Source organism: Hyperolius riggenbachi, chromosome 7 (assembly GCF_040937935.1).
Source record: "Hyperolius riggenbachi isolate aHypRig1 chromosome 7, aHypRig1.pri, whole genome shotgun sequence".
Lineage (NCBI taxonomy): Eukaryota > Metazoa > Chordata > Amphibia > Anura > Hyperoliidae > Hyperolius > Hyperolius riggenbachi.
Genome location: NC_090652.1, coordinates 210226376 through 210244634, shown reverse-complemented (window position 1 = coordinate 210244634; position 18259 = coordinate 210226376). Strand labels below are relative to the sequence as shown.

Here is an 18259-nt window from a genome sequence, read left to right as displayed (position 1 = left end):
TTGTTTGCACAGCATGACAATTGTTTCGGGGCCACGGATGGTCCCCTTCATCAGATAAAGTGCAGACATACAATCAGTGCAGAGTTCAAACACCTATATATATATATATATATATATCAACTAAGACCCATCCCCAGGCATCTAACAGGAACTTCCCCCTTAATTAGCATGCTGATTCCACTCCATACAATAACATTGCATATGTGCCACAATAGGATAGTCACCCATTGTTACATAACTCACCTCTATGAGTGGTCCTAGCTGGTGTCACTGTACATGCCCCCTGATACACTCCACAAGGTCAGTAGCAGTCGGTGCAAAAGTACAAACTGCATAGATGCAGTCTGTAAACTTTGAAACTCGCGCCATCCGCCGTCTGCATGGATAATCAGCCGTTAGGCTGATCGTGCGGTGTCCCGGGCCGTTGTCATGGCAACCTGACAAGCAGGCTGCCATGACCAATCAGAAGCATGGATAGGCGTGTCCATGACACCGTCTCCTTCCCCGATCAGCCGGGGCTCCCTCAATTGTGCGGACTCCGAGCGGGGGGCGTGTCCTACAGTAATGACATCGCCCACTGGCTAAAAAGCTCTCCTATTGGCAGGGGGCACATCAAAGCGCGCTCACACTCTGCCTCCCAATGGCTGATTATCCATGCGGATGGCGCGAGTTTCAAAGTTTACAGACTGCATCTATGCAGTTTGTACTTTTGCACCGACGGCTGCTGACCTTGTGGAGTGTATCAGGGGGCATGTACAGTGACACCAGCTAGGACCACTCATAGAGGTGAGTTATGTAACAATGGGTGACTATCCTATTGTGGCACTTATGCAGTGTTATTGTATGGAGTGGAATCAGCATGCTAATTAAGGGGGAAGTTCCTGTTAGATGCCTGGGGATGGGTCTTAGTTGATATATATATATATAGGTGTTTGAACTCTGCACTGATTGTATGTCTGCACTTTATCTGATGAAGGGGACCCTCCGTGGCCCCGAAACAATTGTCATGCTGTGCAAACAATAAACTCGTTTGGAGAATCGATCTGGTGTGCCAGTCGGACTTGTATCATTGACTATGGACATAAGAAGACCTACATCCACACTAAGTTGAAAACCTCTTCAGCATAGTGTAGAAAAAAACTGCTCTCACAACTTGATATAGACCAGCTAGACATTACATTTGTGACACAAAAAGATCCAGAAGGACATCTGAATGTACATGTAATAACTGAAGTTTCATTGTCACCACTGCTGCCATTACAAACCACAGCATCTGTCAGCCCTCAAGACTGTGGAAAAGTACCACCAGTTGGCATGCTGAAAGACGCCAATAAAGCTTTCATAGTGATCCCTGCCATCACCATAATTCAAACTAATGAACTGATATACCAAAACTCTAGATTTACTGAAATCCTGGAAATGTGTGGTTACATGATTTAGAATAGCTTGTACATTATTACCCTCTCTGGAAAATTCAGTTTAGTGATAAAAACATGACCTAAATTCTGTTTTATTCCCCAGTCTAGAAAAGATGTTTCTGCGTTGTTGTCTCTGTGCCCAAGAGATGTATCTACTTCCTGCAAATAAAAATGAACTCCCCAATTGTGACATTAATATCACTAAAAACCTATAAACAAAGAGCCTCGTCTTCTACCAAAGCCAAATACAAGATAAATATTTTAAGAAGAATTGGGTTTAAAACAAAATTGACAAAAAATAAACCAATGACTCCATAAATTAATACATACTCCTACAAAAAAAATTCAGTCTTAATGTGTTTTATAGAAATCAGTAGAATCCTAGTTGACTCGGTGGCTTTTAGCCACAACATTTGCTGGCAGTTTTTGAAAAGTATTAGAAAACAGTGCGAATGTAGGCAATTACTCCGATCAGCATATGTTAGCAGGTTAAACATTTACCCTTACATAATTAGATCCTTTACATTTTAGATGAAAAAGTACATGGTTGTCACCAGCAAGCAGGTAAATTGTGCAATCACTACCTTATAACTGCAGGAATAAAAGAGAAAATACATTGAGAAAAACCAGAAACAAATAAGACCGTCACAAAAACGTGTTCTAAAATTGCTGAACAGGAAGCGTAGAGCAATTTTACTGTTACTACTGGTGACCGCATACCACATGTTGCTTAATCGGTGCAATTGCAAGTGTCGCTAGGGTATCGTGCACTGCAATGCGCATTACTTTAGCAATGCTTGTGTTACTTTGGTTCCCTTAAATGAATTGGGTAATGGTAAAAATTGCCATGCACTACCTGCACACGGCAATTTTAACATAGGTTTGGGAATCAGACCCATTGTTACAAGTTAAACTTGAGAGTTTTAATCCTGTTCTGTCTACAGAAAATTGGGCTGCCTCTCCGTACCAGCGGACGAGAAGTGGAAGGCTGTATTTGACGAGTGCTGGAGGCAGCTTGGATGTGAGGTTCCTGGAAAAGGAGATTCGCAGAAGGCCTGGAATAACATTGCTGTTGCTATAACAACTAAAAGGCGACAACAGCAGGGCAGGTTTGTTCACTTTTCAAAGATATTAAAAAATGCAATTATAGATATGTCCATGCACATTCCACTCAGATTTCACAGTTTAACATGAATATCAAATAGGTAGATTACCTTTTTTAGTTATTTTTTTTTTTGAATTCTGGTTTATCATGTTAACTCTATGATAATTATTTTGTAATGCCAGCTTGTATCCAGCCAGCCTGGTGCCCTCAGAAGATCTAATCACAGTTTAAGTAGGTCTTCCCCAGTCTGGCAGTGGTTTTTCTATATAATGTATACTGTATATATGGGTGCAGCAAATTCAGCAAGGAACATGCCTGCATGTGTAACATTTCTTGAAGTTCTTCTAAGCTGTGGCAATTAAATAGATTGTTTAGAAAGACTAATAGACAGACTAATAGACAGATTCAGCGCAGATTCAGGGCAAACGGAGGCAGTTTAAAAAAATTCACATCTAAAGGGGTAGTTGGGGGTGCCTCTTTTATTGTAACGCTATCTCTGCACGGAGAAAATGTATCAACAGGCAGCTTCTTGTGTTACATCACAAGGAAATGTATGCGTGCTCTACACCAAGCTTAACCCTTTCAAGTCTAGCTGTGCAAATCTGGCTAAAATGGCTTACCATGAGACATGCTCACGCAGAAATGCATCTGCTTTCGCATGCCAAACTTTGCAGGGTCAAAAACCAATACCGCGAAGCGGTTGCCCTGCGGGAATCAGTTCATGCTATACAGCACTATCCAGGAGCGCCTCGGGGAGGCTTCCTATTGCCCCCATACAACCGGGGGGGCTGCGGGGCCCCAGGCTCTCTCACTGCCTAGGGACCACAGCAACACCCCGGAGGTGGAGGCTGGGTAGCGCAGACGAGCCCCCCAAGCGTGGCCGGCGCCGGAGGGGCCATCCGCACCCATCTCCCAAAAATTTAAAAACAGGCACTTACCTGAACGTCCATTGCGTTCTGCTGCTGCGCATCGACTCGGGGCACTGCATGGGAAAGGAGTGACGCATGGGTCACCCCGAGCTGTGGGGCTCAGGGCTGGCTCACACACATCACTCCAGAAGGGGGGGGGAGGACAGGCACAGACAGCGCACTCATAGAGCAAACCATCCACCACCTGCCTCCAAAGGACAGAATGCAAATATGCTCAATCACAAGAAAATGTATGCGTGCTTTACACCAAGCTTAACCCTTTCAAGTCTAGCTGTGCAAATCTGGCTAAAATGGCTTACCATGAGACATGCTCACGCAGAAATGCATCTGCTTTCGCATGCCAGACTTTGCAGGGTCAAAAACCAATACCGCGAAGCGGTTGCCCTGCGGGAATTCGTTCATGCTATACAGCACTATCCAGGAGCGCCTCGGGGAGGCTTCCCATTGCCCCCATACAACCGGGGGGGCTGCGGGGCCCCAGGCTCTCTCACTGCCTAGGGACCACAGCAACACCCCGGAGGTGGAGGCTGGGTAGCGCAGACGACCCCCCCAAGCGTGGCCGGCGCCGGGGGGGGGGCCATCCGCACCCATCTCCCAAAAATTTAAAAACAGGCACTTACCTGAACGTCCATTGCGTTCTGCTGCTGCGCATCGACTCGGGGCACTGCATGGGAAAGGAGTGACGCATGGGTCACCCCGAGCTGTGAGGCTCAGGGCTGGCTCACACACATCACTCCAGAAGGGGGGGGGGACAGGCACAGACAGCCCACTCATAGAGCAAACCATCCACCACCTGCCTCCAAAGGACAGAATGCAAATATGCTCAATCACAAGGAAATGTATGCGTGAGCATGTCTCATGGTAAGCCATTTTAGCCAGATTTGTACAGCTAGACTTGAAAGGGTTAAGCTTGGTGTAGAGCACGCATACATCTTCTTGTGATTGAGCTTCTTGTGTTACCGCCAGCCTAGTTTGGGGAAATCCCCGAACTTCTATTGCAACTGTAAACGTTTTTATGAATTAGCACACAAGTCTAAAATACCAAATGCGGTATATTCCAAACAAGATTTTTTACCCGCACAGCCTTTTATGAATTGACCCCAAATTCACTTACCAGCTTCCACTCATTTTGCAAATACTATGACCCTGTTCTACAAAGTCTAGAGAGCCTTTGTTAGAAGGTAAACGTTTGCAACGCTCACCTGTCATAAAGATCATAGGGATGGTTGTGAACTAGCAGTTAGCAATTGTTTTGCAACCTTTTTTATAATATATCCGTATAGTCCTTGATTTATTACAAAAATGTCTTGCTGCAGATGTGTGCATGCCATCAAAATAGCACAAGTGCAATTTTACTTACCTTTAAGAAATCCTTACTATGATCTCATATGACGCAGCTGAAGTTGCAAACTTGTGCTACCTCATACAGTTTAAAACAATCAGCTGCTGGCTTTCTAGACTGACTGCCCACTGCTCTCTATTGTTGTCCAACTTTAACCAATTGGGGTTGTTGCTGAGCCTTGCTGGTTCTGCCAAAGATTAAGAAAATTAAAGGTTTTGGCGATCCCCGACCTGGCACCTTCATCTATATAACCACATTTCAGCCTCTGTATTGGTGCAGAGCCTGGAGAATGTCCTGAGTTTCCGCTGCCTAAAGGGCAGGACATAAGGAGACTGCCCAGACTCAGAGGTGCAGTGAATTATACAGGCAGCGGTTGCACATAATGCAGCCTTGTTTCTATGGTTTTTAAGTTATCAGATTAAATCTGCTTTTGTCCTTGATAACAGCTTCCTTTATGTTACATGTTTTACCTTTCTTTTTACTGCAGCCAGGTTTCCTTTGATACTTGTTTTATATTTTTTTATGCCATTTCCAAAGAGGTCAACTGTAATCTAGTCATTAAAAACTACATTTTAATTTACAGTCCAGAACCTCTGACCCGCTCCCACACGCAGACGCTGGAAAGCTTGGAGAGAATTCCTCTACATGATGGCCCCTTCACTATGGAAAAATATGATAAGATCAAGACTTATTTGATAAGTGTAAATCATATTTTTATTTTATTTGTATTAACTTTAAAGCCATAATATAAAGAAACTCTTAAACGGAACTGTACATTTTTTTTCTAAAAATTAAGACAGCTGAGCATTGTCAGACATATTGAATATTCTTTAAGTTGTAATATGTGATGGCATACAAGTTTAAGGGTGTGTGTGTATGATGATGAACTGACTCCGATTCATCAGAGCTATCGCAAAGATGATTAGTTAGTGTGTGTGTATAAAATGTGTTAATAACTTATACTGTATTTTTAAGTACAATGCTGAATTCAAGGAGCACTGTCAATTAAAACAACTTTTTTTTTAATACTAAACATAAGGGCACACATTATCACAAGTATTAGGATAAGTTTTTTTCTTTACACAGCTCTGCCTTTCTGCTGTAAAATCATCCCATCAGTTCCAGATAAAAAAAAGTGTCGTGCTATGCAGGGCTAGACCATGTTCCTGCACAGGGGGGGGGTGCTATCAACTCCTCAGTGTATTGTTTATAAATCACCTTGCTGAAAGAATCTTATTCAGGTGGTAGTAAGCCCCATCTATAAGATGCGATTCGATTACGACTCTATTTCCGATTCGATTAAATCCGACATGTCCGATCGGGATTCGATTCGATTAAATTCGATTTACCATTGTTTTGCAACAACCGGACATGCTGGATTTAATCAAATCTGATATAGAATTGTAATCAAATTGCACAAAGAATCATATCGTGTAGATGGGGCTTAAAGGGGTTAAACATTCCAGCAATGTGTGTTTGTCTTCACTTCTCTGATTGTTTACAGAGGCATTATCAGTGTCTTTATCAGTACGTCTCTCCCTCCCAGGATGGACAGCACACAGCAGCCTAGGAAGTGGATGCAGCCAGGAGTGTAACATCACAAGCGTCAGTCAGGAGTAGTGTATATACATCTCCCTGACTGCTAGTTATATTACAGCAACAGGCTACCTGTTACCTCTTCAGATCAGCTCAGTCCTCAGACTCTCCTGCATGCTGTGAACAGTGAAGTATATTTGTGAGCTGTGTGAGGAATGAAGGACAATTTTAAAGTGGGGAGAGGCGTAGAAAGAACTTGGTGAATAAATAAAGTGCCCCTAGCACTATTGGTAATGTATACCCTAATATAGAGTATTTAAAAAAAAAAGTAATTTTAATTGATAGTGTTGCAATGGGGAGAAAATGAAATGGTTGCGCATCTGACCAAGATGCACCTGATAGATACTCACTGCATAGGGCTAAAAAGCCTCTCAAAGGCACAAGTGTGCTCATTGCAGTGAAACAGGTGCATTAAGAACTAATGCATCTCACAATACAAACAATGGAAGCAAATCCATGCGTTACACATTATCCAGGGACCTTACCCTTCTCTTATTGAGAGAGACATCTGTTCCACGCTGCAGAGCATGTTAGCAGGGACGGCTCGTGCAGCCTCCTCTCGGGGTCCCCACCCTATCTAAGTTTAAAATCACCCAAAATTATGGCAACATGCTAGCAACGTTAACTTGGGAGCAGCAGGCCATATAAAGGGGAAGGGGTGCAACGTGGGCGGCGCTCCAGGAAGTCTGACATCTGCAGATCCCATACACACCTTAAGGGCGCGATTCCACTTGAGCGGCTCGCGTCTCGCAGGCACTTCTGGGTCTGCGGGGAAAGCAGACGAATGGGATCCGCAGCCTCCCGCGCCGATTCGGATGGAAAAGCCGGCCGAATCGTTAGCGGTAGCGATTCGGCCGGCGTTACCATTGCACCCTATGGCAGAGTTTCCCCGCACTATTTGCCTGCGGGGAAACTCTGCAGATTCGCGGCGGTTTCCGCTCAAGTGGAAATGCGCCCTAGTGGACATTCATCTGCAGATCAGACAATTATCTGCCGATCTGAAGCTCCAACCTGGTGGATTGTCCGTTAAACAAGGTGTGTATGAGATCTGCAGATATCATAGACTATGAATGCATTTGGCAGGAATGGATCTTTTACAGGAACAGATCTTTTGCAGATACTGATCTGTTGCATGTGTACAGCATCTTTGTGTGCAGCATCTTGCAAAGATTTTTATCTGATGGGGAGTTCAGCTCCATAGAATAGACTGTGTAGAGTGTGGCTCTCATACTACATTAAAGGGGGTAAAATTGGTCTGTGATCTTTCATTTTCCAAAGACTTTTATCTGACGTGTGTACCCACCTTAAGAAGCTACAACTAGTCAATCTAATAAGATGTACCGTATTTTTCGGACTATAAGACGCACTTTTTCTCCCCCAAAAGTGGGGAGAAAAAGTTACTGCGTCTTATAGTCCGAATGTAACATTCAGGTACTTGTTTCCTTGGTCCGCAGTGGGGTGGCAGCAGCGCAAAACATTCTGAGCTGCATATGGAAACTGCTGTGATCATCCCCAATGTAATCATCCCCTTTGATCTTGAATCTCACCTAGCAGCGCGATCCCCATTGTTTCTAAGCGGCATTGGAGCAGCCGCTGTAGTCTTCACAATGCCTGTCCTTTGATCTTCCGTCTGCCTCATTTGTTCCCCGCAGCGTGCGCGATCCACAATGTCTCTAAATGGATTAAGAAAAGCAGCGGTAATCCTCCACAATGATTACTCTTTGATGTTGCCCCGCAGCAACGCGATGCAAGCTGACATAGCACATCTTCAGCCGCTATAGCGGCAGAGTCCACAGCGGCTTCCGTACTGGTTTGTTTACTTTCATCATCACATGACCCTGGCGCACGTGCGCCGGGGTCATGTGATGATGCAAGTACGCAAGACAGTACGGAAGCCGCTGTGGACTCTGCCACTATAGCGGCTGAAGATGTGCTATGTCAGCTTGCATCGCGCTGCTGCGGGGCTGCTGGGCAACATCAAAGAGTAATAATTGTGGAGGATTACCGCTTTTCTTAATCCACTTAGAGACATTGGCCTCGATTCATAAACCGTGCGATAAAAAAACTTGTCGGGAAAATACCGCACTCTGTATTTTCCCGGTCTGTGTGCTAATTCATAAAGATTTCCCCAGGTGCCCTTGGAGGTCGGTAAATTACCGCAGCCCATTGAGCGGTAGAGTAGAGCAGTGTCTCGATTCTCTCTTTGCCCTGCAGAAATGAATCACACAGCCGGCTCTCTCCACTGATGACTCAGACAGATGAGTCACACAGTCTTTCCCTGCCTGCTGAGATGATTCACACAGAGGGCTCTCTGGCTCTCTCCACAGATGAATCAAACAGACTTCGGATCTCTGCACTTTGGCATTCATCAGAGCTGTCGGTAACGTGTTAAGACCTCACTAGAGGTGTCGGTAACTACCGCCAGGCTTACCGCTTGTTGAAGGCTTTATGAATTGACATTTGCTGACAATTTACTGACATGTGTTGTCGGCAACTGCAACCAAGTCGGTAATTTATCTCCCTGGTCGGTAATGTCAGCTTTTCATGCGCTAACAGCCTTTATGAATTGACATTTTGCTAAGTGGTCGGTAAAGTCTACTGTTTTCAGCATTACCGCATGAGGTAATGCTTTATGAATCGAGGCCATTGTGGATCGCGCACGCTGCGGGGAACAAATGAGGCAGACGGAAGATCAAAGGACAGGCATTGTGAAGACTACAGTGGCTGCTCCAATGCCGCTTAGAAACAAGATGGATCGCACTGCTAGACACTCTGGGTAAGATTAAAGATCAAAGGCAGCTCCTATGCTGTTTAGGATCGCTGTGAATCGCGCTGCTGCTGATACCACCACCTCATTAGGACAGCATGGACACCCAGACCGGACCCAGCAACTGCCACCCAGGCTGGTGAGATCTCATGTAATGCTATTGTATTTGTTGGTTATTGTAGCTGGGGTGGGGGTTGTGTAGTGTGGGGTTGTGTGCTGTACTGTAGTGTAGGTAGTGTTGTGTAGTGCAGTGTAGCTGGGGGGGCAGCAAGGATTAGTGCAGTGTAGTTTAGTATAGTTTGTGGGGGCAGCTGGAGTTGTTAGGGTAGCCTAGCAGTGTAACTTAGACATCTTGGGGGGAGGAAAGGCCCATAAGACACTCCTGAACCATGGATGCACCCAGGTTTAGTATTTTTTTTTTCCCCTGGTTTTTGCCCTTTAAACCTAGGTGCGTCTTATAGTCCGCTCCGGAAAAAATACAGTAACGGTTAATAATAAGTAAACTGTTGCTTCTATGATACCCAATAATAAGTAAACTGTTGCTTCTATGATACCCAATGCAATTACTGACAGGCTATGCAGTAATTAGCAGTTATTGCACACTGCATGAGCAGCAATTAGCTGTTGTGTAGCATAGCTGTTAGGAATTGCATTGGGTAACATTATCTGCAACATAGCCCCTGCTGCTGTATTTCTCAGCCTTGTGCCAACCCAGAAATGTGGATCTTCTGCATTTTGCATACTGAAGAGTGCCAAACAGCAGTAGGACCCAATGACACCCTGCCTTAATTCACCCTTATAATTTATATTTTATAAAGGAATGTATATATATTAAAGGAGCAGCATCTAATCTACTGCAATATTGTTTTAGAAAACTATCATGATACAGCTTTGGATTCTGTCAGCATTACTTAAAGAGAACCTGAACTGAAAATAAAAAGTCAAAATAAACATTCACAGGTCATACTTTACCTCCTGTGTAGTCTACTCCTCAATCTATTCCTCCTCTCCTGCATCCCATTTGTTCACTGTGATCAATAGAATTTTCCATCCTCCATTTTAAAAATGGCCACTACCCTATAACAGCTTCCTGGTCAGAACACTGTTAAACTGTAATATCACCCACTTGAGCCATAGGGAAACATGGACATTACCTTGCACATTCAGTTGTAACTGACAACTGCTGATATATAACTGACAGCAACTGGCATATTTCAGTTCTGACAAAATTTTGTCAGAACTGGAAGGGATCACTGTAAGAAGAAAATGGTAAGCTTCTGAGAGGAACTGACGGTGAGGTTAGTATGTAATATCCATTTGCAGCTACGTCATGTGTTTATTTTACATACCTTTACTCGCTTCAGGTTCCCTTTATTGTTCACATAGATTATGTGCAGTTTCTGCATGTGGCTAATAATCACAGCCTTTGCTTCTTTTGTTAGGCTTGTGAAACACCAATGCATCAACTGGGCCGTCTTGTTGAGACTCTTGTTGCCGTATACCGGATGACGTACGTAGGTGTAGGAGCCAACAGAAGACTCCTACAGGAAGCAGTGAGAGAGATCAAGTCCTATCTCAAACGGATTTTTCAGTTGGTGAGGTGAGACTACTGAAATTTGTCTGTTCACTTTTTCATCCTGTAATTAAAAGCTGTGGTGTATGTCCAGCTGGTTGTAACAATTAAAGGATCATTCAGAAAGAGTACAGATAGTAAAGCCTGACTGTAAAGTGAGGAGCCCAGAGCATCCAGCTGGATCTGTTTTCTTCTGTGGTCAGGTCATGGAAAAGTTATGTAGTACATGTTTTGTTTGGGTTCTTGTACTTTGATTTGCTTTATTGCATAAAATTGCTAAGGTTGTACACCTCTTCATTCAAGCAATTTTAAAGGTAACCGTCCCCAAAATAAGAGATGTTTCTTTTACAAGTAGTGTTGTGGCTACTTTTTCATAAAACTGGTGTCCTACGATATCTTTGTCATAAATGGATATTTATGTGTTGGCTATTTAGCCCTTACGTGGTCATTTATATTGAAGAGCAAGGTCAAAACATGCTTGACACAACGTGGTATTATTGTGAGTGCTTCCCGAGAAGTGTTGCTCATGCATAGCATAACTCAAGGAAGAGAATGGAATCCATTTTTTCAGGTGATAGATTAGTAAGGATCCGATTTGCCTGGTCATGATCCTGTGCCACATCTGTTTCCTGTCTCTGTGAGTTATTCTATACCCAAGCAGCTCTACTCCTGAAAGCAGTACACCGTATGGGCCTCTGCTAGTCTCCCCACTTACTCAGGAAAGAAAGACAGCCTTACTTGTTCAAAATACACATTTTTAATTGCGTAGAAGCACCAAACGATAAGCTTGTTTAAAATTAAGGCTCAAAACCATAAGCATCACTATCGAGTTGTCCCCATTTTGCTCCAGTGAAAGCCTCTACACAGGAATATTGTTCTATTTCTGTGACTGGAGATACACTTTAACCTATACAACTTGTTTTCTGTGTACAATTTTAGGTTTTTATTTCCTGATCTCCCTGAAGAAGGCAATACAATTGAACCACCAGTTGTCCTCAAAGAGTCACCAGAAAAGCCCCATATCTGTAATGGAAGGTCAGGCTCGGGGTCTGATTCTCCTGAACCAGGGTAAACAAACCAAATGCATGCGATAACTGTATAAAATGAAGGGTGCCTAAGGTGGGACAAAAATATTAAACCAAACGTTGTTGGTTTTTATTACTTTAACCTCCCCGGCGTTCAATTTCTGCTGGATTTTTTTTCATGAAATTTTTGCCTGTAACTTACCAAAATGTATCTGACTGTGAATCTATGATGAAATGATGCAGTAGAACAGGTTTCTTCAAAATACTAAGATAATACTAAGATAATACCAAGATAAGACAGATTTTCTTCCTTATATCCTTGTAGACCAAATGACACTGTGTGTGTGTGTGTGTGTGTGTGTGTGTGTGTGTGTGTGTGTGTGTGTGTGTGTGTGTGTGTGTGTGTGTGTGTGTGTATATATGTGTATATATATGTGTATATATATGTATATATATATATATATATATATATATATATATATATATATATATATATGTATATGTATATATATATATATATATATATATATATATATATATATATATATATATATATATATAATCTCCTCCTCCGATTGCGCTACAGCCCAATTTGAGCCCTCCTTCAGTTTTCTGCCCCATCCGTTTCTGTCTATTGCTACCCGTTTCCAGTTGCGTATCTTAAAGGAGTTATCGGGAAAAAAAAAGAAAGATTAGCTTTACTCACCTGGGGCTTTCTCCAGCCCCTTGCAGCCGACTGTCCCACTCTGTCACTTCCGCTCCCCGCCGCTGTCCTGGTCTCTTAGATCGGTATTCAGGCCCTACTGCGGCTGCGCGAAGTAACTGTCAATCATGGGCACATGGGCCGCGGCGAACTGCGCAGGCGCAGTAGTTCTGCGCCTGCGCAGATCGCCGAAGCCAACATGGCCGTGATTGACAGCGGCGCTTGGCGCAGCCGCAGTAAGGCCGACTCCGCAAACGTGCTGAATACCGATCTACGAGAGCGGGACAGCGAAGGTGACAGCGTGGGACAGTCGGCTGCAAGGCGCTGGAGAAAGCCCCAGGTGAGTAAAGCTAATTGTTCTTTTTTTCCCCCTGATCACTCTTTTAAGCAGTTCTTTGGCATCTTTGTCAACTTCATCTGCCCATCTCTTTCTAGTATATATATATATATATATCTATCTATATATATATATATATATATATATATATATATATATATATATATATATATATATATATATATATATATATATATAACAAAATAATGGAAACGCCTAACATTTTGGCATTGTAATCTTTGAACATGTTATAAGCAATCAAAACTTGAGATATGTTACATTTTTTTTGTTTATTATTTTTATTTGTTATGTTTAATTAAAAATAGTTTTTTACTGATATTTAAACCAAAGTTGGTTATAATTTATAAAAATGGCAGATCTCTCAGACTTTCAAAGAGGCCAAACTGTTGGTGCTTGTATGGCAGGCGCTACTGTAACAGAAACTGTCCGAATGCTTGGCATTTCAAGAGATACTGTCTCAAAAGCAATGACTGCCTTTGAAAGAGAAAGAAAAACATCCTCAGCAAAGCACAGTTGTGGCCGAAAGTGAAGTTTTCTGAGAGACCGTCGGACTCTAAATCGAATTGTTAGAAAAGCTCACAAGACCACGGCTCCTAAAATCACTGCAGAGCTGAATGAACACCTACGAAACCCAGTTTCCACAAAAACTGTTCATCGGGAACTGCACAAATCTGGATTCCACAGAAGAAATGCAATTACAAAACCTCTGCTCTCAAAGAAAAATGTTGCAAAGCGTTTAGAGTGGTGTAGAAACTACCAGAATTGGTCCCTCGAGCAATGGAAAAATTAGATTTTTCTCTGCCGAATCATCGTTTACCTTTTTTCCGACCTCCGGCCAAGTGTAAGTTTGGAGACAGCTGAAAGAAGCATTTCATCCAGACTGCCTTCTCCCAAATGTAAAACATGGCAGGGTTTCTGTGATGATCTGGGGTGCTATTTCTTGGAAATCTGCCGGGCCAATGATTTCCCTTAATGGAAGAATTAACAGCCGAGACTATTAAGGAATTTTGGGTGACCAAGTTTATCCTATGGTTCAAGAACTGTTTCCGGAGGGGAATGCCATCTTTCAAGATGATAATGCCCCAATCCATAATAGCTAGACTTGTTAAAGAATGGCATTCTAATGAAGTTGAGCATCTCATCTGGCCACCACGATCCCCAGACCTCCAACATTATTGAGCATTTATGGTCGTTTTAGAGATTCAAGTAAGAAGTTGATTTCCACCACCAATGTCTCTAAAAGAATTTGAGGGTGTTTTAACTGAATAATGGGCTAAAATTCCTTTGGAAACAATTCACAATTTGTATGAATCAATACCTCAGAGAATTGAGGCTGTAATTGCCGCAAAAGATGGACCTACACCATATTAAAATATATGATGTTGATTTTCAAGGGGTTTCCGTTATTGTCCAACCCGTGCGCGCGCGTGTGTGTGTGCGTGTGTGCGTGTGTGCGTGTGTGTGTGTGTGTGTGTATATGTGTGTATGAGTATGTATACGTGTATGTATATGTATATGTATGTGTGTGTATGTGTATATGTATATATAAATATATTTTGTATTTTACTTTATTGAATTTTGTGTGCAGTAGTGTGTCTTGCTAAAATAAAATCTTTCTCCTTTAGGTATGTGGTGACTAGTTCCGGACTGCTCCTGCCAGTGCTGTTACCTAGACTGTACCCTCCATTGTTCACACTGTATGCGTTGGAGCAAGAAAAGGAGGAGGATGCGTACTGGGACTGTGTTCTGCGACTAAACAAACAACCAGACACTGCACTTCTCACTTTCTTAGGTGTACAAGAGTAAGTTAAGTTTTGTTTTACAAAAAAATTGCTCAATATAATAGGTCACACAGTGATGCGCTGTCCACTATGCATGCCTCCATGATTGCGCTTCTGTGGCTGGGAAAGTTCTGTGCATGCATAGGTACAGTTCTTGTCATACCATGCATGCACAGAATGCATCCCTGCTATGGGGGCATGATCAAAGAGGCACGGATGAACTGCTGGTGAAAGGGTCAAGTGCAGAATGCTGTTGTATGCTATCCATTGCGGAAGCTAATATCCTCCATTTCTGCAACCAAGTTCAATTTTGCAATCTAGTTGATATAATCGTGACTAGTGTTCCAGCTTGCTGTGAGTGTTACGAGTGCAGATGGTTAATGATTGTACCCAAACATAAAAGGAAACTGTATTTTTGTTGTTGTTTTTTGCAGGATTCAGTTTGTAAGCAGAGTTTCCTGAATTAGTTTGAAAAAGTACACCAATTGCAATGGCAGCTATTAGACCTGCTGTATTCTATGTTGAGGGACTTTTGATTTGTATACAGATTTCATACTTTGGGACTGAAGCAAATACTGTAACTGTATGAGCAATAAAGAGTAAGGAAACAAGTGTTTACTGAACGGTGTGCCAGAATACAATTCCTCTTTAAAAGAAGTAAAATGCTGCTTCTGATACTTGATGTTTTTTTTTTCTATAGAAAATTTTGGCCAACCAATATTAATTTCTTGGGCGAAAATAAAAAGGTAAGAAACTGGTGAAAACAAAGTGTTTTAGTTTTGCCATTTTTATACATGACCAGTGGATGGTTTTCGGAAATAACTAAGAAAAACTAGAATTATTACATTGAAATGCATGTTGTCAGGGTAGCAACTGTCTCTAAACGGATAAGGTACTGTTCTTCCTCTGTACATTTTGTGGTCAGCTACGGTAACTTCAGTTAGTGAGCATACGTTTTTGTTGCTTCGGGTTTCGAAACCTGTTGTTACATTATGGCAAGCGTTTGTCAGCAGATGTCCACATGCCTTTAGATACTATGCAATCTGTGCAGAGTTTTTTAGCCTTGTTCTCACAAATTATAACGCTGTCTGAATGAGTACTTAGCAAATCCTTCAATCACATGACAAAAGGCATCTTTACACAGCTTCTCCGTACATAGATGAAAATACACAAGTTGTGATTATTATATTATCCAGTTACACTTTCCTGGTACGAATTTAGATCCTGGTCACGGCATGTATAAATTTACAAAAACCTGTTTTTGTACAGTTTAATACTATGTAGCCATTTACTTAAAAATGCTACAATTTGTCAGTTGAAGCTTGCTCAATACAAACCCATGAATATGAGTGGGTGAGCCAATTATGGGAGTGATATGTCCTCAGTTGCAGCATTCACAATGCAGTCATGAGTAGAGATGGGCTCATGAGTAAATTTGTAATTAAAATGAGCCTTAATTGCCGCAGTTGTGTGACTGTATGATAAGGGGTTATTTACCCACAATTCCGCCGTACTGCCTGCACTCCAAATAGCTTGCAGGCGTCCAATAGGAAGAAAGCTGGTGAGTGCACAATGAGAAACAGAGGACGCTTACCAAACAAGAGGAACCGTTGGGAGCAGCACGCCGCCCAACGCCATCGCGATTTGCCGTTACACAGCGGCTTCTTCTGGGCCGCCCCTATATATATGGTTTTAATGTTTAACGGTTTTTACTGTAATTTGATACTCAATAAATATTGATCTATGTGAACTTGAGATATTTTGGAGTGGTGCGGTGTCTTATGCAGGACTGCTGTCCTTTGAATTTGTCTATGCAACTATACTAGCTACCTATACTGGCTACCTACCTATACTGGGGGCAACTATTCTAGATACCTATACTGGGAACAACTATACCTGGCTAACCTATACAGGGGGCATCTATACCTGGCTACCCACCTACCTATACTGAGGGTATTTTTCTCTTGGTCACGCCGCAGCTATAATGTGCAGTGAAAATTGTTAGGTGCTTTGTGATTATTCCAAGGGGGGGGGGGGGGGGGGGAAGTTACATCCTCGCAAGTTTGCCTCAGGCAGCAAAAAGTCTAGAACTGGCCCTGGGGACAACTGAAGTGAGAGGGATATGGAGGCTGTCATATTTATTTCCTTTTAACCAATACCAGCTTGGCATCTCTGCTGATCAATTTGGCTGCAGTAATGTCTGAATAACACCAGAATCACCTTATCTGCTGCATACTTGTTAAGGGTCTGTGGCTAAAAGTATTAAGGCGCGTACACACTTCATACTTTTTCAAATGACGGCAGACTGATCCGTTTGGTGGATCATTCAAAAACCGTTTTATCAGTCAGCTGACAGCTTGTACTCACGTGCAACTGTCATAAGGGTTTGACGGCCCCGTCGTTTGAAAAAGTATGGCGTGTGTACGTACCTTTAGAGGCAGAGGATCAACAGGTATTGCTTTAAAGGAAATAAATATGGCAGCCTCCATATCCCTATTGATTCAGTTGTCTTTTAAATCAGACCTGAAAAATACTGAAATGTATGCAGCCTGGTAACTAGGAATAATCGATGAGATGCAAATAATTTCTCCTTGGATTCAAATTTCATGTAAGAGATATGCAGCTTGAAACTGGAGCAATCAGAATAACTTCCTGTTAATTTGTATTAGTCCAAGCTCAAGCTGCATAACATTTTACATGAATTTTGAATACAAGGAGAAATAATTTTCACCTCATTGATCATTCCTACTACTTAACATTTTTTGCCATTTGTTTGCTAAATTTATCTAAATTTTAGCTGTGACTTCCCCTTAAACTGACGCTAGGCTACGATGGACATATGACAATGGTGGGGATTAGATTATGAGCCCCTCTGAGGCACAGCTAGTGACATTGACTATATATACTCTGTAAAGAGCTGCAGCAATATAAAATACTACATTGCAATAATAGTATGCTTAAGCCTTATTGTCGCTGACTCATAATATACGAGGAGGTGCGACCACATTTATTTCTGCATTTCCTTCTCTACGCAGTGATACAAAGAAACAAACACATTCAAAACCCAATCTTTTAAATAGGCTAAGTTACTGTTTATGAGGGGGATGAGTGATCTGAATTAAAGCAAATATTATTATTTGAAAGATCATTGAAATACAAGGAATTTTAATTTTTAAAGTGGACCCAAACCCTTGCACAGCACACATTAAAAAGCCTTTAATACACTTATAGTTGCTGAAGAAATTCACTGTTCTATTATGATAAGTGTCTAATTACTGTAGTTCTTATGAGTAGCTGTGAATAGACTGAAGGAGCTCTGCAGTGGCTGTGTCCTCTTACATAAACACTGAGGCTTAAAGGGAACCTAAACTGAGAGGGATTTAGATGTTTCCTTGTAAATAACACCATTTGCTTTGCAGTCCTGCTGATCTCTGGTTGCAGTAGTGGCTGAATCGCACATCTAAAACAAGCATGCAGCTAATCGGATTTCCACCTCACAATCGACAACCCAACCATTCTCCCTACCTCCCAGGCCCGCTGTCTGGGTGTCACCTTGGACTCTGACCTCTCCTTCATCCCACACATCCAAAACATCACCAGAGCCTGCAATTTCCACCTCCGTAATATCTCCAAGATCCGCCCCCTTCTTAACCCCGGACACG

At 42.4% G+C, this 18259-nt stretch overlaps 1 protein-coding gene across 1 annotated transcript in view; it reads left to right on the top strand.

The window, feature by feature from the left end:
• ALS2 (alsin Rho guanine nucleotide exchange factor ALS2) overlaps positions 1–18259 on the top strand; it is a 141168-nt gene that overhangs the window by 107129 nt on the left and 15780 nt on the right. The window contains exons 25-30 of the mRNA XM_068245100.1: positions 2363–2527; positions 5378–5495; positions 10600–10757; positions 11670–11798; positions 14442–14618; positions 15298–15343. Coding sequence (XP_068101201.1) covers positions 2363–2527; positions 5378–5495; positions 10600–10757; positions 11670–11798; positions 14442–14618; positions 15298–15343 — 793 coding nt within the window. The remainder of the gene's footprint in view (positions 1–2362; positions 2528–5377; positions 5496–10599; positions 10758–11669; positions 11799–14441; positions 14619–15297; positions 15344–18259) is intronic.